Source organism: Psittacula echo (assembly GCF_963264785.1).
Source record: "Psittacula echo genome assembly, chromosome: 5".
Taxonomy (NCBI): domain Eukaryota; kingdom Metazoa; phylum Chordata; class Aves; order Psittaciformes; family Psittacidae; genus Psittacula; species Psittacula echo.
The window spans coordinates 8,092,424-8,113,757 of record NC_137739.1 but is presented as its reverse complement, the minus strand read 5'-3'; the positions used below and the strand labels follow the sequence as shown (position 1 = coordinate 8,113,757).

At 44.7% G+C, this 21,334-nt stretch overlaps 1 protein-coding gene across 1 annotated transcript; it reads right to left on the bottom strand.

Annotated features, from left to right (window-relative positions):
* Positions 1-1,856: 1,856 nt before the first annotated feature.
* LOC308222349 (ubiquitin carboxyl-terminal hydrolase 42-like) lies at positions 1,857-11,611 on the bottom strand (the record flags this gene model as incomplete). The annotated part of the gene is made up of 14 exons (XM_080620245.1): positions 1,857-3,333; positions 3,860-3,948; positions 4,336-5,067; positions 5,768-5,906; positions 6,366-6,466; positions 6,668-6,808; positions 7,428-7,539; positions 8,187-8,269; positions 8,814-8,884; positions 9,022-9,089; positions 9,250-9,352; positions 9,513-9,623; positions 10,847-11,047; positions 11,410-11,611. 14 exons carry the CDS (start codon positions 11,609-11,611, stop codon positions 1,857-1,859), a joined length of 3,630 nt encoding a protein of 1,209 aa, XP_080476371.1.
* Between the last annotated feature and the right edge of the window lie 9,723 nt (positions 11,612-21,334).

Sequence of the window (21,334 nt, the reverse complement as noted above, 5' to 3'; positions counted from 1 at the left end):
CAAGAACAACTCAGATCTCTTGTCCTCAAGTCGATTAATCAGGCCAGACAGATAAGTCAGAGGAACTGTATTTCATTGAGGTTCCCAATCACTGCTCTCCTGATGCAGGACCAGTGAATATGAAGTGCATCACAGTTTGATAGCATTTAATAATAAAAATTAAAATCACCCTATGAATTTGTCTTGAGCTAGCCACTTTAGAGAGACAAAGACAACTGAGACTTCAGGCAAGTGACAGTATATTAAGAGAACGGAATTAAAACGTATGGATTTTGTCTTGATGGTAAATGTTTCAATCAGAAATTCTAAGTTTTGATGGTCCACATCGATAAAGTCCAGTTTGAAGATAAAGAGTCGTTGTTTTTGAAGGTAAAGATTCATCTTTTTTGATGGCAAATCCAGGTTCGATGATAAACAGTCAGGTTTGATGCAAACAGTCAGGTTTGGTGGTAAAAAGTCACATTTGATGGTAGAGAGTCAGTTCTGATGGTAAAGGCAGGTTCAATGGAAAACAGGTTTGGTGCTAAAGCGTCAGGTTTGATGGCAAAGCCAGGCTTGATGGTAAACAGTCAGTTTTGATGGTAGAGTCATTCTTGATGGTAAACAGCCAGATTTCAGGGTAAACCATCAGCCTTGATTGTACAGTTTTGATGGTAAAGAGTCAGGTTTGACGATGAGACGTAGCTGGTTTTGTCAGTAGGTTTAGTTTAGGTAGCGAAGGATTCCATCAGTGAGCTTTGCATCTGAAAGACAAAAGAAGCCAATGTCACTCCATGTCATGACATTCAATGTCAAACCCTGTCTCAGTGGTTTGGTTTCTGAAAGAGAAGTCTCAAGCCTGCACACAGCTCCACCTGCTCTGTGACTATATTATCCGACGGACTTGAGAAGGCAGCTTCCCCACTTCCAAACTGACTGCAGTTTGGATCTATGCTAAGGTGAAAATTCCTACTTGAGACCCATTCATTTAATATTTTTAAAGACAGACCTTCCACAACAGGAAGTTCGTTAACATCTATGGACCTGAGGAAATACTCAAATTCTGCAGACTTAACAAATTGCTTTTCACAGCCCTCATATCCCACCTGTGTTGCAAGCAGTGGATCAAAGTGGGGTTCTAGCACTGTGTTTATCGGTTAACATCTCTTACGCCTACACAGATAGTGCACTAATCTTAATGTCCCTGACCTGTGTAGTGGGGTGCAAGACATTGAATTTCTTCCTATACTTTTGACTGGTTTAGAAAGAACCAGATTTGGCCACCTGCTGGCAAAAGCATTCACTAAAGCCAAACCAGTCCCAGTCATTGCAAATGCGGAAGGCTGAAGGAAACACGCAGCTTAAAAATAGGAAAACGGATGCAGCGTTTGATGCGTGTATGGAATGTTATTTCTTTTACCACAGGTGATGACTTGCTGTGTGTCACCTATTTTGTAGTAATTTCTGCACATCTGACTTTGGATGCAGCAAACATAAGCCCTCAGATTAAGGACCAGTAAGTCTTGGTTTGTACACAAATCCTGACAGGGGCTAATTGTGGAATATGTGGAATTAAAAATACATAATTGTTGTAACCTAATCAAGAACAGTGCGCAGATCTGGCTCTGCCCTGGGTTCAGCAGGCTGGGCTTAAGCCACGACAGGGTCTTAAATTTGTGCTCCAGGTCTAGCGTTCTAACGCTATTCAGCAACATCTTTCCTATGTTGGATTGACCAACCTAATGACCAGCCTGATGACCAACACCTAGTCAGATTATCCTACATAAATCACTTAGAAACAATGGGGAAAAGGCAGGCATGAGAAACACAGAGAAAAGTGTTAGGAAAAAAATGGCAGATTATGCTGGAATCCCTGCTTACTTGTAATCCTTCTCTCGATATTTATCTTTGGACTTCTTTTTCTTCTTGACCTTCTCATCTTTTTTCATTCTTTGGTCATCTGTCTTGCGGCATTTCTTTCCCATTTCACTTTCCCTTCCTTCTCTGTCACTGTATTTCCTCTTGCCAAGTCTAAGTTTTTCATTTTCCCAGAAAGCGTTGTCAAAATGTGCACGAGCTGAGGCAGGTGGAGGTGCGTGCCTTTCCCGAGAGTGTTTTTCAGACTGCCGCTGAGGTACTGAACCATGACGGAAGTTCCCTCTGTGCCTACTGAAGTGATGGGCTCCTTCCTCCCTGGAGTGACTGGTGCGAGCCCATCTGCTCTGGCAGTGATGATCCCTACGTGATTTGTAGAACTGACTCAATTTGTCAAAGTCCTTATCAAAATGAGAGGACTTCCTCTCTCTACCATCTCCTGTTCCATGAACAGAGTAATAACCCTTGTAACACCTGCGTTTTTCCCATCTCCGTGCTTCATCTTGATAGTATCTTTCCCTGCTCCAAGTTCTCTCTCCTTTGGAATGGGAATACCTATTTCTGTCTTGTTCTGTTCTTTCTCTGCTTCGCGATCTATAACGAGAGTATTTTCCTGACCTTCTGCTGTTATTTGGACTGCTTCTTTCATTATGGGAAGGTCTGTACTTCCTTTCATTGTAATAGTCCTGCTTATGATGATATTGCTTATTTGTTTCCATGCTGCAAGAGCGCCTCCTTTTGTAGGAACGATCATCCACTTTGCTCCTGCTTTGCTTCTGCTCTTTAATGTCAGAGTATTGTCTCTTCTTTCGGTAGTGTTCTTTGTCAGGTTTTTTGGAGTCGTGTATCTTCTCCTCGTATTTTTGCCTATTATCCTCTTCGCATTTTTTATTATTCAGCCCTTCATTTTGTCTGGAGAACTGACTCTCCAGAACTTTATCCAGCTTTGCAATAGAAGAGTCATTAACAGGTGGTACCTCTACATAGTTATTAGAAATGTCCTCCGTATCTTGGCATTTATCTGTAATACCTAGAGATGCAAGTTTTTTAGGACTACATTCAATGTCAGACTTCACAGAGGAAGTTTGCCCTAATTTCTCTTCACTCTCAGGAGACCCTTTGATATACGAAGGATCTCCTTTTGCAATGAGTGCAGGTTCTTTTGGTCTTCTTGGTTTGTCTTTGTCTCTGCTGTCTTCGGACTCACACTGCCCAACGTATTCCCATTCAGTATCCAAGGATTTTTTCCTGACCTTGTGCTGACCGTTGATACTGGGTTGTACGTTATCAGCTTTTGTTATAATACTTTCAGCAACTTCTTTGGTAGCAATGGTTTCACAGTCTGATACAGTAAAAGGACTCTCAATCTCACAGCCAAGGTTGGAAAGAGGCGTCCTGGATTGTTCATAGACAGACACTGTTTCCGTCACTACGGTTTCCATAAGACGATCGCCCTCAGACTTCTGAGGTGCAGGGACACTGCACAAAATAAAACCACATTTTTCACTTGGAAAAGTTCACCTAAAAGATAAATGTTAGGAGCAAAAATCCCCTTAAGTAAAAGATTTGCTGGCTACTGGTAAACTCTGTCTGTTTCTAAACTCCCTTACACGGTTTGGAAACTGTAGCTTTCTAAAGAGACTCTGTAAGGCAGTCCCCTTTAGAAACCGATTCTTACTCATTCAGCAGCGCCCAGAGAAGGTGTTTTTCTTCTCTTGAGCCTGCAAGGAGTACATTAAAAACCCACACCCAGCACATTTGTCTCCCTCTGCTCACTGCTCTACATCACATCAGTAGCCAGCACCACTAGGTTCGCTCTCCCCTAACTAGAAAAAAGTCAACTCATTAATGTCCGTCCCTCCCCCCAAAATGGGAGGGCAGGAGGTGGGGAATTTACATTGGAAAAAGAAATCCAATCGTTAAAAAAAGGAAAATAATTCCGTGAAGAAACAGAACTATTCTGAGAGGCATCTGCTCGTATTTAATATCAGAATAATACATTTACCTTGTTTGCGCTGACAGCCTGTTCAGGTGGCTGTAGGCCAGGGATTCTAAGATTATTTCTTGAGGAATCGGTGACTCAGCTTCAGGTACCTACAATTAAAATGCAGACGTTAACAGACAAAAATATACTACCTTTAGCTGAAAACTGTTTGCAAAATTTCCTCATTAGTTATTAAGCAAGATCACTTTGCCTTACGTGCACTATTGCCATTTCACACATCACCCCTTCCCCACCCTCCCAAATATATTTATGAAACTTATCAAGTACTATCTCAGCTGAACTTTTCTGAAGCTGACATGTTCTCACATGCCAGTTCAGCTCTGCAAATTCTAAGGGGACAATAGCACAAAGTGTTAACGATGAAATTTGTGCTGTGTGTGTTAACAGTATTTCACATGAATTAGGAACATTTTAACGCTCCTGAATACTAAGGACACCATAGGTGAGAAGTTCTAGATGGAACAAACATAACTCACTGGTTCAAGCAATCCATTTGTTTCAGGGAAGAAAATCTCAGAAGTTTTAGCAGGTTGGACTTCGCAAGTAAAATCATCAAGTTTCAGTCCATTTTGTTTAGATCCAATATCTAAACTAACAGCACCATTTAGTGAATCATTTTTTGGCAGCTCATGATGGGCACTCTCTTTTTCAGCCCTCTCACAGAAAGAATGGGAATTCTGCAATGTGCCGACCGCCTCCCAAATCACAATTCCGTTGGAAGATATGCTGAAATTCATTTTAAACACGCCATTCGACGCCTCAGATTTTCCTGAAGACTCTGCACTGGAAGGAACCGTAGCATCGGAGCCGAGTGTAGGACTTCCATTCACTGCTGGCTCTACAAACATTTCATCAGGAACTTCCTGTCTGGAAATGTCAGCAGCAACTGCCACTGTAGAGGCATTTGAGGTAGACTCTGCTCTGAAAGAGTTTGTAATTGTGGAGGAAGGAACGGCCTTGCTGAGATCCTCATTCTCCAAAGCACTGGTAAGATGGCCAGCCTGTGACACAGTTTGCTGCTCAGGCAATTTGTTATTAATACTTCTAGTGATCTTCTGGGCTTTCGATGGATCCGTAGCTGAAGGCCTGGTAATTGCCCAGTTTTGAATGCAAGCTGTTGGTAGAGCTGAAGATAGCCTTTTTATGGAGATACCAACAGGATTTGTATCCTCTTCTAGGGGTCCATTTCCATTTAAATGACTTGAATTCTGTATTTAAAAAGAAAAGATTGCCAGATGAATATGTGCAATCACACAGCACTTATGAAAACATTAAATTCTCCTACTAAATATTTCTACAAATTGCCTCACTACCTAAGAAGAAAAAACACCCCACTTCCAATATCGACCTAAGTCCAACAAGTGTGTTTAATTCCTGCTGCTTTTGGTTTACTGCATATTGGTATCAAATGAGCCTCATTTTTGAAACCCACACAAACAACTTAACATTGACTAAAGCTCTTCCCAAATGTATTTACTTTCCCCTTTAAACATTCCCCGAAAACACTGCAATAATTGCTCTGGTACGCAGGACCAAGAAAAATCGTTTTCACTGACTCAGCTAAATGAACACTGGCGGAGTGATATTGAATTATTACTACTACTATTGTTCTTATCATCATCATCATCATCAGGAATTAATAGGCTCCTTCAAGCGTCTGAAAAGCGTAGCTCCCAGTGCTTTAGAAAGCACTTTCAGTTGGAAGTATAATGAAGTAGCATGGCTGCACAATTTAGGATTAGCCACTGTTGGAATAATTCTGGCTGTTGCTGACGGTTGTGAAGAAAGCTGCAGTGTGGGAGGGAAAATAAAACTCAGACGCTACAAAACAACAACACACCCCCCACCCCCAGTCAAAAGAAAACAACATTATCAATTTGGTGCCATTATCTGCTCCCTGCAAATTACCTTAATCATATGAGGAGGAAGTTGCGGTCCCATAAATCCGTCCTGCTTACTATTAGGCCCCCACTGACCAAGGAATGAACAGGGGTCAGACGGTGCTGGTAAGTAAAAACCACGTTCTCCAAGTGTCAAATCATAGCGCCTTGGGAAAAAAGCAGTGATCTCAGTTTAGAGTTTTTCTTTCAGCCTGGTCTTGGATTAAACCCCCTTCTAAAATTTGAAAAGAACAGATGATGTGACACACAAGACATGTACAAAAGGCTCAACCAAGACTACAAACTAAAAAACAGACAATGGTCTCCCTACAATGACTATCCTTGCCAGAGCGACAGCTCACCCTTACATCATCTATGGCGTAATTTCTCCTCTTCTACATTAGCCAGCTACAAAGACCAGATAGACAGCAATGTACACAAGCGCACCAGTTTAACGCCAAGCAATGAAAGGCAGTAAACGCTGTGGGCAAGTTCAGGTTAGACAGAACCAAATTCCAGAAATTGTAATCTTTTCCTAGCACAGAAATAACAACACCTGAAAAAAAGACAAGTATCAGTAACAGGAAAGTAAATATATTCTGAACAGGTTCAGGAGTTGGTATTACCTGACATAAAAAAGTAAATAAGCTTGCTGATTGAGAACCGTTTGGATATCAGAAGGCTCCACTACGGCATCATTCATTCGATACCAAAATCCATTGCCCGCCTGCAAATAAAAGACAGTGACATCTTTAGACAAAATGCATGTTGCTCAAATGCCGTCACAGGTAGAACACTACAGCACAAACCATCCAAACCAAATCAAATGGAACACACCATCCAACTTTTCCCCATCAAAACGGTGGTTACCAGTAACATTGATTTTCTTTGTTTATTTCACCCTGGGAGAAATCAAGCTGGTACCCACCTTTATGAAGCAGATATAGTGTCCTGCACTGCAGCCAAACCCCAAATGAACAAGAACTGCATATAAAGAATAGATGAGTGGTTCTCCCATCGATTGGGACATATAGGCTCGAAGATCCAAATATTCAGGGTATTTTACATCCTAAACACAAAACAGGAAGATTCAAAAATTACCCGGAATGACTTGGTGGAACAGCCTGAGAAAAACCCTTCTGAAAACACAGGCTAGGATCACACAAATATATTCTTGATTCTTATAAAAATACCTCTTCTCAGAAACAACATTTAGTCATTTAAGCTGCAGAGAACTCTTTTCTGCAGAATTAGCTCTAAGAGTGAGGTATACCCCTATGGTTACCGTAAGCCACAGTTGTTAGATGGACTTTTCTTAGACTATTGTTATTAGTCTCTAGTTACAGCCTGCAAGCATTAACAACTTTTAAATCATAGAATCACAGAATCATAGAATAGTTAGGCTTGGAAAGGACCTTAAGATCATCTAGATCCAGCCCCCCTGCCATGGGCAGGGACACCTCCCACTAAACCATGCCACCCAAGGCTCTGTCCAACCCGACTTTGAACACCGCCAGGGATGGAGCAGTCACAGCTTCCCCGGGCAACCCATTCCAGTGCCTCACCACCCTAACAGTAAAGAATTTCTTCCTTATACCCAATCTAAACTTCCCCTGTTTAAAATGATATTTTCTTGGGGAAATCTCCCATTCCAAGAAGATAAAGCTGCTTTACGGCTGCAAATATACCTTGTTGATCTTGCCACCAGTAAAATCTGCAAATCTTTTCAGCGATATGACGAGAACTTTGGAGGAGCGATGTATTGTGTACCTCTTGGAGGCAGAAACCATGTTTTCGCACCTTAAAAACCAGCACAGACAAACGGTTAACGGCAAATTCTTCCCCCTCCCAAAACTCAAACAAGTGTTCATCTCTCGCACAGGCTTATGAACCCATACGCTGCACTTCAGGCTTGTTAACAGACAGAAGGTAACAGGATGTAAGCGGACAGCTCTACAAAACAAAGGATTTAGAACATTATCTTTCGATAGCCAAGCAAACATCTGAGCATCTATCCTAATGACAAAAAGGAAAGGCTTCCCAACAATTCAGCATGAGAACCCTGCAAGACATTTTTTAGTGAGCCATTAGAGGCTGCTCATGTTAACGACCACCGTTCACACGCACTGAGACCCAATCCCACTTTGTTCCACAGGGAACACTAGGACCTTCAGCAAGCTGATTGTTGCCTCCCACCCCAAATCCTTGTCCTTAGCTCCATGCTTCAGCTCACCACTACTTAGCAGACATCCCCTGTAACTTCTGGCCAGACAAATATTTCTGTGTGCAACCTCACTCTTACGAAGGCTAATAAACACCAGTAGAGGCAGCAGTAAGGAATAAAAGTCTAATATGAGCTAATGGCCAGAATTCTTCTATTTCCAGATATTCATGTGATACATGAAACGCGTTCTCTTGTGTTCAGATGGAATTAGTAAGAATCTTACTTGCTACACTTATAGCTGTTTTCTCCGCCCAGTTGTTCAGGTTTCACAAATTGTTCTAGAGCCTCGGTGACAGACGTAACGGCCTGGATAAATAAGAAAGTAGAGCACTAAGTCACTGGAAAAGCAAAACTTCAAACACTTCCTGGTAGTTTGCGAGAGAACCTTGCTAGTTCATCCTCAAGCGACCTACTGCCAACCGGCAACCACTGTGAAGGAGGCAGAAACCTCAGAGTACGCTGAGCATTTACCTCCTGTGGAAACGATTCTACTCTGAAACAAAACAATAAAGTTTGCAGTGCCACAGACAGCACCTGTGCTATGCTATGGCATCAAGAATGAGAACAGTCAAACCCATCAGCCTAAGGACAGACGTATGCTGAAGCAGAATAATGGAGAAGTGTGAGAGTATAGGTGTTTGTGTAGACATAATTACTGCTTTTACAGCTTAAACCCACTGCAAACATGGAGAGCATCTAGATGCCTTCCACACAAGACCAAAGGATTGCCGCTCCCATCCAGCATCAAGCTCTTTCCTTTTAGCAGTGTATCTTTTTCAGTAAAATGCCTTTCTTTGGAAGGCTCTACAGGTCCCCATACAGCTCAACCCATATTCACAAAACACCTTACCTCTATATCCAAAGTAATATCGAGGAATGGTTCGTACGTATCAGAAACAGCTTGGCAGTTCAAGCATTTCACTGGAATCAAAATACAAATGCTTAACACTGACTGGACAAATTTAAAGTCTTCACACGTATTACTTTAGTCAAAGTCCTTTACTACAGACAAACAGACACAGACCAGTTCAAAGGAGAGGAAGATTTTTAACAAGTACCTTGGGATCTTAGGTATCCTCCAAATATTTGATAAATAAGTGTGGTGGCTTGAGAAGATATGTCCAACCTGGAAAGAAATGATAAATCAGACCTCAGATGATGCGAGGCTCAGATTTAACTCTTCAAACAGTTTTTACCAAGGACACGGATTTTAATGCAGTATAGTAAAGAAAGGAGTAAAAGGGGCTAGAGAACAATCAAAAGTTAAATAATTTGTTTATGCTTACTTGGTGCTTCCATTCAAGCAAGTTTTCTGCAAAGCATCAACAGTGAAGGACAAGAATTCATGTGCATCCTCTTGACTGCCGTAACGGAAATGCTTTCCTATTCCTAATAAATAAGAAGGTGGTCATATTTATCTCGTAGAAATTGAAAGAAAACTTGTATTTCTAGTATCTTCCTTCCAAGTATCAAAATCATTCCTATGCATCAAATAGTTCTTTGAAAAGTTACCAAATATATCAAAATAAAACCATCTGAAATTACTTACTTTTAAGGCCATGGATAACAGATGTAGGTTTGATAGCATTATTAGAGCAACACAGGACTTGGTTAATGTGAGCTTCCAATGTACACATCATACAGAAGCCTTTTTCATGACCTGAAGAGTGAAAGAAGCAACAGTCTAGCCAAATATGCATTGCTACAAAAAAAACCAAAACCCAGCCTTATGAATTAATACTCTTTAAGCTAAAGGTACAATGTGCATTCTTCATGTGCATCCTCTTCTCCTAAGGCGTCAATATCCCGACAGTTTTGTGGCATTTTAAGACGCAATCCTGTACAGAATTTAAATGATGACTGAGTTTGCATTAAAATGCATTTTCTGATGAGCAATCTAAGTCACTATTGCAATGACTTTTTTTTTTTTTGCAGGCTGACACGAATGTGAACTCCACAGGCTGCCGAATATATGACAAAACACTACTGACATTGATGACACAGCACTAAGAGAGAATGCCTGTTATTTTCAGCATACTGCTGTGAGGTGAGCTACGTGACACAGAGCTAAGAAACCTCCGGGAGAAAGGAAAGATTAAATTATTTCTGCCCTCCCTTTTGCAACAGGGTTCTTAACTGGAAACATTTTTATCTATGTTAAAAAAACACACTTACATTTCTAGGAATAAACACTAAGATGCCAAACCAAAAAGCATGCATGTACCTTTGTCAAAATAGACCTAGATGGAGATGAAAAGAGGCTCCTATGCCTAAATCAATTCAAGCATAGAAGTGCAAAGAACACAAATTCCAACGTTCAAAAAACACGAACTTTTAACTAGAATAAAACCAGTCTACATTTTAATACTGCCCCACACAGATTTCCATTTCAGGACAGCAGAAATTGGCTCGTAGTGCTTTCTAGGGTGTGGGCCTTTTTAATGGGTCAAGAGTGAACGTGTCATTTATTGCAATATTAACACACTACGGTATCTAGGCTGCAGACACAAAGAAGCTATGATGCCAACATCCTAAATTTTACCTCCTTTCTACCAGCAGGAAACCCAAATCCCAAATGTTCATCAAATGCCTTCCTTTGCAACATACTTCTTTATTCACACAAAGCAAGAAATGGTCTTTACTTGCAACTTTACCATTGTGCATTAAATGAACAAATGAACTTTATATGCCATTCTGAGCTCCCTGCTAAATAACCATGGAATCACAGAATCACTTAGGCTGGAAAAGACCGCGAAGATTGCGTTCAAAGCCGGCTTCTACAGGTAAAACGGGAAAGCCACGAGTTTTCTCCACAGAATCCCTGTTCTTCTTCCACCTTTGCAGCTGCCCAACATATTTATAATAATACTAGAAAGTACTCACATGACTTGCTGTGTTCAAGAGACAGCATGTAATTGGCCAGAGGAGGTGTGTACGTCAAACACTGCAGAGTAGCATTAAGGTAACATGTATTGCCCAGATTCTGCAGTCCAACTCCAACATTCAGTGGCTGTTGCCAATCCATGCAGATTTTCTCAGGTGGAAAAAGAATTTCACGTGGTGGGGCAATTCCATCGTTAACAACTGCAAGAAAATTAGATTTCCAAAAATATTTACGGTTTCTGATTGAAAAAGGCTGTTTAAAAGGTAGCATTCTGCAGGAGCACCCAGAAGAACCAGGTCTACTCCACAACCCAAAAACACATGATGGAACAGCTGAAACACTGCCACTTGAATTTGCAGGTCAACACACTGCTTTGAACCATCATTTTCCAGCACCAGTCCCTTCAGTTGCCTTAGGGGACTCACAAAATTGCAGCCTAGCGCTGAAGGCTTTATTCATCACAACCCTGTTTTATATCAGTGCAACAAATGAGAACTGCGTTTTCTAACTTTTGGGGTTTTTGTTCTGAAGAAAAGGGGGGAAGGACAGAAGGCACACTTACTTAGCTCTCCCTGGCCAAAAGGCTTGGGTTTTTCCGTGCTTCTACAATAAATAGAACCTCCTGGTCCCTTCTTTGGCTCTTCTGCAGGTTGTACCCAGCCAAAGTTTGCAGTGCATGCTGTCACTTTCTTGGCAGGCCATTTGTTGGCCCACCTGAATGACAGCTTTTTAAATATTGAAGGTATTCTCCTCTTTATAGTCATCGTTCATATCTGTATCAAAGATAAAAGTTCTGGTTGACTTCAAAATATCACAAAGCATTCCAGAAGGAGATCCTGTCACTCAGTCGCAAAGAAATAACTTGAAGGACTAAATAGCTGGTAACAAATATTAAAAAAACCCCAAACGACAACAACCAAACTAAAAACCCCACTCACAACACTGTGTTTAAGTGGGGAGCAGCAATTACGCATTTGTCTCATGACAAAACAAACATTTGCAGCAGTGACTGTAAAACAACAACATACACAAAAATGCCTAAGTAGAAATAAGGAGCAACAGGAAACTACTACAGGTGGACATGAAGACATGAAGGCACTTCTATGTCTCTAAATTGCAAACTATACTTCCACAAAGCAACACTACAGGAAGACAAAAAAGCCCAAACCAAACCAACAACAGAAAAGTAAAACCAAACCCCCGAAAAAAACCAAAAACCAAACACACACACACACACAAATTCGAAATAAGGAACATCCCGAACGGACACACACACACCCCCCCCCACACACACACCCCCACACCCCCAGAGGCCACACTTGTTTGCTTTCATAAAAAATAATCCATCTGCCAACCCAGGAAACCCGCAGTCAATTATCACTTTAACCTTACCTGGAAGCGAAGGGCTCCGAGTTTGTCAGCTCCGGGGTCGTGACCGTGGTCTCCGTCCGCCCAGGGGTTTCTCTGCTCTCCCAAGGCGCGTCTGCCCAGTGTTTCACCGGGGTCTGAGGGTCTGCTTCTCCCGGGTCGCAAGATAAGCTCCCAAAGTCGGTTAACGTCATAGTACCAGTTCCAAATGGAACTGCCCGGCCTTCCGTCACCAGCGCTGAGCCTGAGGCACCTACCCGCTCACCCTCCGCTCTGCCTTTCCGAGGCGTTTTGGTCCCTAAAAGCATTTTGGCACCGCTGCTCTCACGGACCGGCGCGGCACGCAGCACGTCCGCTGTCGGGAGCGGCAAGAGCCCAAACACAGCCAAACCAACCCGACCCTGACGCGGCAGGCGAGGGCAGAGCACGGCTCCGAGGGATCCCTCGCTTCCCCTCGCCTCGCCCTTCTCCCTCCACCTCAGGCTCAGTCCCAGCCCCGCCCCGCCCCTCCCCGCCCCGGGTGTCCCTTTCCGCGCTCGCAGCTCGAGGACCGTCCGGAAGCAGGACCGCAGCAGCGAGCAGCCTAGGGCGGCTCCGTGCTCATGGCAACTAACGGACGGGACGCGAGGGCGGCGAGAAGTGGAACCCTTCGAAGCGCTCGATTCCCCGGGGGGGGGCGGCAGGCCCCGCGAGGAGCCGCCGCCTCCTCGCCAAGCAAGGAACAACGCCGCTCACGCCTCGGGATCTGGGGTTTTTACCACGATGCTTTTCTACTCCGAGTGCGCCTTCTGTTCTTAAGGGAAAGCCCCTAATTCCATGATGGAGGCACAGGGTGGCTTTTTTGGACTGCTGCTGGTAGCAGGCAGGGTTTCACAAACTTGTTCAACCTGAGCCGTGCCTACTGTGCCAGTGACCGCTTGGGAGACCCAGTGCTTTATCAAAGCAATTTTGCTTGTTGGAGTTGCAGAGCAGCTCGGGATACAGCACAGGGAAACGTGCCGTCCTGGCAAAGCCACAGACTGACCAAGGTGATGTGTTTCAAATCCCCTTTTGACTGTCAAGGAGAGGCCGTTTGCTTGTTCCAGCCTTGCTGATGTGCCTTGTTTTGCATGAGGTGTCATCCTGCCAGTGTTCTGCTTTATTGCATGTTTGCGATAAAGGCTGAGAGGAAAAGAACAAAGTAAACTTTTCTACACCTTAGATTTTCCCCAGAGTGTGTGCAATTGTGGTCTGCTTGGATGCCTGTTCAGATACAAGTACTTTCAAGGGACTGAAACTCAACCAAAGGAGGTACAATCCTCGAACAAGTGTCCGTGGGGAGATACCTTTGCTTAATGGAACACATTTAAACTCTTTCTAGAAAGGATTTTGAGTCGTACGCCCTGCGTTTGCAGAGCAGCGTGATCTCAGAGCTGCTCACATCACCTGTTTCGAGTCTTCTGGTCCGCAACTTCAGGTTTTGTTCTTCAGCAATGCATGCATCAGTTTGAGCTCTGTACAAGTACAGTTGTAATGCAAATAAGCCAGATCAGTGGTACCAATGAGTGCAAGGCTGTGAAAAGCAGCCAATAAAGTATTTCTGGAGAAATGTGAGATTACAAAAGCACTAATAAGCCGTGAAGCACTTTTGTATCAGTTCTTCCCTTCTGAAAATCTATTTATTCAACCAGGTGAGGATGCCTGCCTAGAAGCAGGAAGGAAATGCCTTGGGAGTTAATTTGCTGTATTTAGTTGAAGTTCTTCTACCCAGCAGGAATAACTATTTGAGAGTAATGTGTAACTAAGGCGATTGTAGCAGGAAATGTAGTATTTCTTAGCATTAAAATCTCCGAACAACACAGCTTAGATAAATCAGAAAGATTATTCAGATGCCCTGTGTTTCCTACAGGTTCTCCACTCACTGGTCTCCTGATGCAGGACCAGTGAAGAAGAAGTGTGTCACAGTCTGATAGCATTTAATAATAAAAATTAAAATCACCCTATGAATTTGTCTTCAGCTGGCCACTTTAGAGAGACAAAACCAGGCAACTGAGAGTTTTTCCTAACTCACTCACTCCCAACCAAGGGAGAAACCATCTAACAAAATTGTGCAATCCTCTGAAATCCTGCAGGACAATGGGCAAAAGCATTATGAGTTGAGTTCTCTATGAGGTTGTACAAAACATACGAAGCAAGTGAAAAATGTGGCACCAGATCAGGTCCCACAAAACAAGTTATTTGCCTTAACTGTCTTCAGTGAGCTGTCGAATATATTTTCACCCTCCACCCTTCTGCTCACACTCATGGGGTGGAGCTGGTTTGTGCTGGGGACACTGGGGCCTTCCACATTTTTCCTTTTCTTTAGGGCCCATGGGGTTTCTTTCAGGCCACTCTAGCCCCAGCTTTTCCAATTTATCACTGGGTAATCCATCCATTCAATCTTTAGGAATAGCCTGTCATCACCCCAATGTCCACAACCCTTGCCTCTTCTCAGGACTATTTCTAGCTCCTGGGCAAATACTTTCTTCTCTGTCTTTCGATCAGGTGAACGCAGTCCTTCCAGGGCAGCAACGGCCCTTTCACTTTGGGATGTTGCTCTTATCTTTCCCTGTAACTGGATCCCCATGGCTTCCAAGGAGTCGGGAAGAGCCCGAATGAGGGAAGTCCTGTGTTTTCGGGATCGACCGCTATCATCATCGGGGCCTCCTGTTTAAGTTCCCGATCGTACATCCTTTGCAGACATGCTGCTTTCTGCACATTTGCTACCCACTGGTCGACTGCCCCTGTGATGGCGAGGGGATCTCCCCTCTCCAAAGGGTCAAGTCCTCCAGCCCACTAAGCTGCTCTTGGAGTTAAGGACCAGGGTGCGCAGTGGTCGCCGGTGGTTAAAAATACTGCTGGCCCCAAATATCCCTCAGCTTCCTTCTCACTCCGTAAAAATCCACCTCCCCCAGACAGCGATACTCTCCAAACAGATTCTGTTTCTGATTCCTTTGGAGTACGACCCGATTGCTTTTGAAGTTTAGCTCACTCCGGAGCAGGATAACGGAACCTCTCTGGTGGCAAGCGGTGGGAATTGGTTCTCTCCGCCTTCCTAAGCAGATTCCCTATTTATCAAGGGGCGGAGAGAAGCGGCAGGAACGTTTCACTTTTCTACGCTTAGTCCCGCCTCTCCCAGGGCCCTGTGGGGATATTCAGTTGTTTTCTCCGCCCTGTGCAGGGGCGCTTTTCTCTGCAAGGAGTTGCTCTTTCAGGGCACATTGCAAGCAGTTAGCCTGATTTTTCTCATTGTCTAACGGTTCTTTTAAGTTAACTACCTGGTCCTGCAGGGCTCGGACCAGGTCTGGTGAAGTTTGTATGAACTGAGATTCAGCTGTTTGTTGTTCTGCGCCAGCCTCCGGTGCAGCAGTCAAGATGGCGCCCAGTACGGCGCAGACAACGGAGTTACCCTCTCCGGGCCGCAGTTTTGCGTCCTTTTGCAGGGCGCTTATTCGGTCTGTTACACTTTGCAAATTATGCCGATTTTTCTCGGCCCATTCTGCCCCTGGCAGAGAGAGGCGAGCCTTCTGTTTCTCTAAAAGACCACACAACACATCTCTGCCCTCAGGGGCAGCTTCACTGCTATCCATTTCTGAACGGGACGATCGCCTCAGGGAGGCAGCACGTTTTGCTTCAACGAAACCCACCTCTGAAGTCCCTGAGAGGCCCGCACCTCACGCAAACCAAGTTAAATACAGCAATAGGTTGGGGTTGTCACCTCAGGGGGGCAGCAGGTCTGTTTCAACAGAATCCACCCCTTACGTCCCCGAGAGGCACACACGTAATACCTTTTTACTTTCATAAAAAAGAATCCAGCTGCCAAGCTAGGAAACTCGCAGTTCTTTGATCACTTTAACCGTAACTGGAAGCCAGGTAGGTACACGAAGTAGAGAGGCACTCGAAGCTCCCGCTGCCCCGCTGTCGGAGCCCAGTTCCGCTTCCTGCTACTGCTGGCGACCCCGAGCCCCGGGACCGCGATTAGTACGGAGCAGCCAGAGCGGCCCCGGGGTTGCGTCTGTCCGAACGGGGGTTCGGGTTTGTCAGCTGCGGGGTCTGCTGCTCTGTCCGCCCCGGGGTCGGGCTCTGTGTCAGGGACTTGTTGTGTGCCAGAGAAAGCACGTAATTGGCGGGAGGAGGTGCATAAGTTAAACACTGCAGAGTAGCATTAAGGTAACACGTATTGCCCAGATTCTGCAGTCCAACTCCAACATTCAGTGGCTGTTGCCAATCCGTGCAGATTTTCTCAGGTGGAAAAAGAATTTCACGTGGTGGGGCAATTCCATCGTTAACAACTGCAAGAAAATTAGATTTCCAAAACTATTTACGGTTTCTGTTTGACAAAGGATGTTTAAAAGGTAGCACTCTGCAGCAGCACCCAAACCCACCAGGTCTACTCCACAACGCAAAAAACCGTGATGGAACAGCTTAAACACTGCCACTTGAATTTGCAGGTCAACAGACTCTTTTGAACTATGGTTTATTTATCCGTTTCAATTCTTCCAGTACAAGACAAACTACCACTCTGGCCTTTTTCCTTATTGTAACTTAAACCACAAATTTACATTTGTAATTCTATGCTAATAAATACAAGAACTAAGATGGAAAAACATGCGAGTAACTAGCAGAGCAGGTAGCCCTACAGATGCCAGACCTCCTCGGGAGCAGGGTTAGCATTCAGAGACTTGTGAATAATGGAAGCCATAAACACAAAGGTAAAATGTATTTTTCTCTGCACAACACAGAAGACCTGGGTAAGTCTGTGTATTCTAAAAAGCTCCTCAAAACCGATTGTTACAAGTGGATTTTTAAATCGATAAAACCGTAGGTTTTCCAGCACCAGTCCCTTCAGTTGCCTTAGGCGACTCACAAATTTACAGCCTAGCGCTGAAGGCTTTATTCATCACAACCCTGTTTTATATCAGCGCAACAAATGAGAACTGCGTTTTCTACTTTTCGTTTTGGTTTTTTTTGGTTTTTTTTTGAAGGGGGGAAGGACAGAAGGCACACTTACTTAGCTCTCCCTGGCCAAAAGGCTTGGGTTTTTCAGAGGTTCTGCAATAAACAGAACCTCCCGGTCCCTTCTTTGGCTCTTCTGCAGGAGGTACTTGGCCCAAGTTTGTGGTGGATGGTGTTGTTTTCCTCGCGTGACATTTGTTGGCCCGCCTGAATGACAGGTTTTTAAATATTGCAGATATTCTCCTCATTATAGTCATTGTTCGTATCTGGAACAGAGGTAAAAGTCCTGGTTGACTTAAGAATATCACGGAGCATTCCAGAAGGAGATCCTGTCACTCAGTCTCAAAGAAATAACTTGAAGAACTAAGTAACTGGTAAAAATTATTATAAAACCCCAAACAACAACCAAACTAAAAACCCCACTCACAAAACTGCGTTTAAGTGGGCAGTAGCGATTACGCATTTGTCTCATGACAAAACAAACATTTGCAGCAGTGACTGTAAAAAAACCAGTAACATACACAAAAATGCCTAAGTAGAAATAAGGAGCAATACAAAACTACTACAGGTAGACATGAAGACATGAAGGCACTTTTATGTCTCTTAATGGCAAACTCCATTTCCACAAAGCAACGCTACCGGCAGAAAAAAGTCCAAAGCGAGTGAAAAAAAAAAAAAAAGAGGAACATCCCGAACACAAACACGCCGCACTCGTTTACTGTCATAAAAAAGAATGCAGCTGCCAAGCTGGGAAACTCGCAGTTATTCCAGTTAAGGAAGATATTAACTGGAAGCCAGTTAGGTACACGAAGTAGAGAAGCATTCGAAGCTCTCATTCCTCGCTGTCGGAGCCCAGCAAGGCTTCCTGCCACTACTGGCGCCTCCGAGATCGGGGACCGCGAGTTGTACGGAGCAGAGAGCGGCCTGAGGGTCTGCGTCTCTCCGCACAGGGGTGCCCTCTGTGTCCGCACAGGAGCCGCAGTTTGTGACCCCCCAGGGGTCTCGCTGTCCTCCCAGGGGTGCGTGCCCAGTGTTTCACCGCGGTCTGAGGGTCTGCTTCTCCCGGGTCGCAAGATAAGCTCTCAAAGTCGGTTAACGTCATAGTACCAGTTCCAAATGGAACTTCCCGGCCTTCCGTCACCAGCGCTGAGCCTGACGCACCTACCCGCTCACCCTCCGCTCTGCCTTTCCGAGGCGTTTTGGTCCCTAAAAGCATTTTGGCACCGCTGCTCTCACGGACCGGCGCGGCACGCAGCACGTCCGCTGTCGGGAGCGGCAAGAGCCCAAACACAGCCAAACCAACCCGACCCTGACGCGGCAGGCGAGGGCAGAGCACGGCTCCGAGGGATCCCTCGCTTCCCCTCGCCTCGCCCTTCTCCCTCCACCTCACGCTCCGACCCAGCCCCACCGGGCACCTCCGGCCCGCGGCAACCGGTGCTGCGGGGGCAGGCGCAGCGCCGCCCCGCCTCAGCGCTCTCCCGCCCCGTCCCGCCCCGCCCCGGTCCTGCCGGGCCAGGCGGTGGTGGCCGTGGCGCCGGTGGCGGCGTCGGCGTCGGCGGGGCTGGGTCCGTCCGCCCCATACTGGGGACGTCGCCCAGCCCCTCCCCGACGGGGAGTCCCACCCCTCCGCTGCCCGGCAGGCAGGAGGACAGCGGCCGGGTGCCCGACCGGCGCCACAGCGGCCGCCAGAGCTGAGAAGAGCCCAGCCGAGCCGAGCCGGGCCGAGCCGGGCCGAGCCGGCTGCTCCCGCCGCTCTCTTTCCCTTCTTTTTGCCGTGCCGGCTCCGCTCAGCAGCTGAGCTGTGTGGCCACTTCCATCAGCCGCGGTGCCAGTGCAGTGCAGGCAGAGAAATGTACAGGAAACTTCGGCTCAGCCGGACTGGCTTAAAATTGACGCTATTCTGACAAAATAAGCTCTACGTTACTGAAACATTTTGAACCGCTTTAAACTGGTACAAAACTGAACCTCTGCCAACTGAGCAGCAACTAGAATGCTTTCTAGGTGAAAACAATGCATATTTTTCAGATTTAGTACATCCCTATGTAGATATGCTGGCTGGAAAAGCTAGGTCTCTTGTAGACCAAATCCTACAAGCTAAGACTTGTGGCTTACCAGTTCCATTTCTAGATTTTCTTAGAAAATGTTTCTAGCTACAGTTTGAATATAAAATGTAAACGCTGCACAGATAGGGACTGATATAAGTAGTAACTTGGCGTACACAAGTGATTTGCATGACATACTCTGTATCAATCATTGTTTAAAATGTGACGTTCTATGTAAATCCACTGCAATCGTAACGTTTTCATTTATCAGGAGGACCTGTTGCTTCAGCCTGGAGACTGTCTCTAAAATAAAGTGTGAAACTCTACTGTTGCATAGCTCCTCATTTACCAAGAATACATGGGAGGTGCGTGCTGATTTACTGGTTTCAGAGGTTAAGATCTGATTTTGCAACTGCTCTTGTAAGTCAAAGGCCTCTTTGCCTACCTTTAGGCACACTGATTTAAATTGACAGGTTTACTTTTTCAGAGAGAAAATTCCTCACCTGCAAAATAGATTGTTCTTGTAAAGCTGAACACTCATAGCTGTGTTGCTGTGAATGTTACTCCATTAAGAGCTGGTTTCCCACCCTGAATTAAAGAGGGATTTTGTCCGTTCCCTTCCATGAGCTTCAGTCAAATATAAGGCAAGAACAACTCAGATCTCTTGTCCTCAAGTCGATTAATCAGACCAGACAGATAAGTCAGAGGAACTGTATTTCATTGAGGTTCCCAATCACTGCTCTCCTGATGCAGGACCAGTGAATATGAAGTGCATCACAGTTTGATAGCATTTAATAATAAAAATTAAAATCACCCTATGAATTTGTCTTGAGCTAGCCACTTTAGAGAGACAAAGACAACTGAGACTTCAGGCAAGTGACAGTATATTAAGAGAACGGAATTAAAACGTATGGATTTTGTCTTGATGGTAAATGTTTCAATCAGAAATTCTAAGTTTTGATGGTCCACATCGATAAAGTCCAGTTTGAAGATAAAGAGTCGTTGTTTTTGAAGGCAAAGATTCATCTTTTTTGATGGCAAATCCAGGTTCGATGATAAACAGTCAGGTTTGATGCAAACAGTCAGGTTTGGTGGTAAAAAGTCACATTTGATGGTAGAGAGTCAGTTCTGATGGTAAAGGCAGGTTCAATGGAAAACAGGTTTGGTGCTAAAGCGTCAGGTTTGATGGCAAAGCCAGGCTTGATGGTAAACAGTCAGTTTTGATGGTAGAGTCATTCTTGATGGTAAACAGCCAGGTTTCAGGGTAAACCATCAGCCTTGATTGTACACAGTTTTGATGGTAAAGAGTCAGGTTTGACGATGAGACGTAGCTGGTTTTGTCAGTAGGTTTAGTTTAGGTAGCGAAGGATTCCATCAGTGAGCTTTGCATCTGAAAGACAAAAGAAGCCAAAGTCACTCCATGTCATGACATTCAATGTCAAACCCTGTCTCAGTGGTTTGGTTTCTGAAAGAGAAGTCTCAAGCCTGCACACAGCTCCACCTGCTCTGTGACTATATTATCCGACGGACTTGAGAAGGTAGCTTCCCCACTTCCAAACTGACTGCAGTTTGGATCTATGCTAAGGTGAAAATTCCTACTTGAGACCCATTCATTTAATATTTTTAAAGACAGACCTTCCACAACAGGAAGTTCGTTAACATCTATGGACTTGAGGAAATACTCAAATTCTGCAGACTTAACAAATTGCTTTTCACAGCCCTCATATCCCACTTGTGTTGCAAGCAGTGGATCAAAGTGGGGTTCTAGCACTGTGTTTATCGGTTAACATCTCTTACGCCTACACAGATAGTGCACTAATCTTAATGCCCCTGACCTGTGTAGTGGGGTGCAAGACATTGAATTTCTTCCTATACTTTTGACTGGTTTAGAAAGAACCAGATTTGGCCACCTGCTGGCAAAAGCATTCACTAAAGCCAAACCAGTCCCAGTCATTGCAAATGCGGAAGGCTGAAGGAAACTCGCAGCTTAAAAATAGGAAAACGGATGCAGCGTTTGATGCGTGTATGGAATGTTATTTCTTTTACCACAGGTGATGACTTGCTGTGTGTCACCTATTTTGTAGTAATTTCTGCACATCTGAC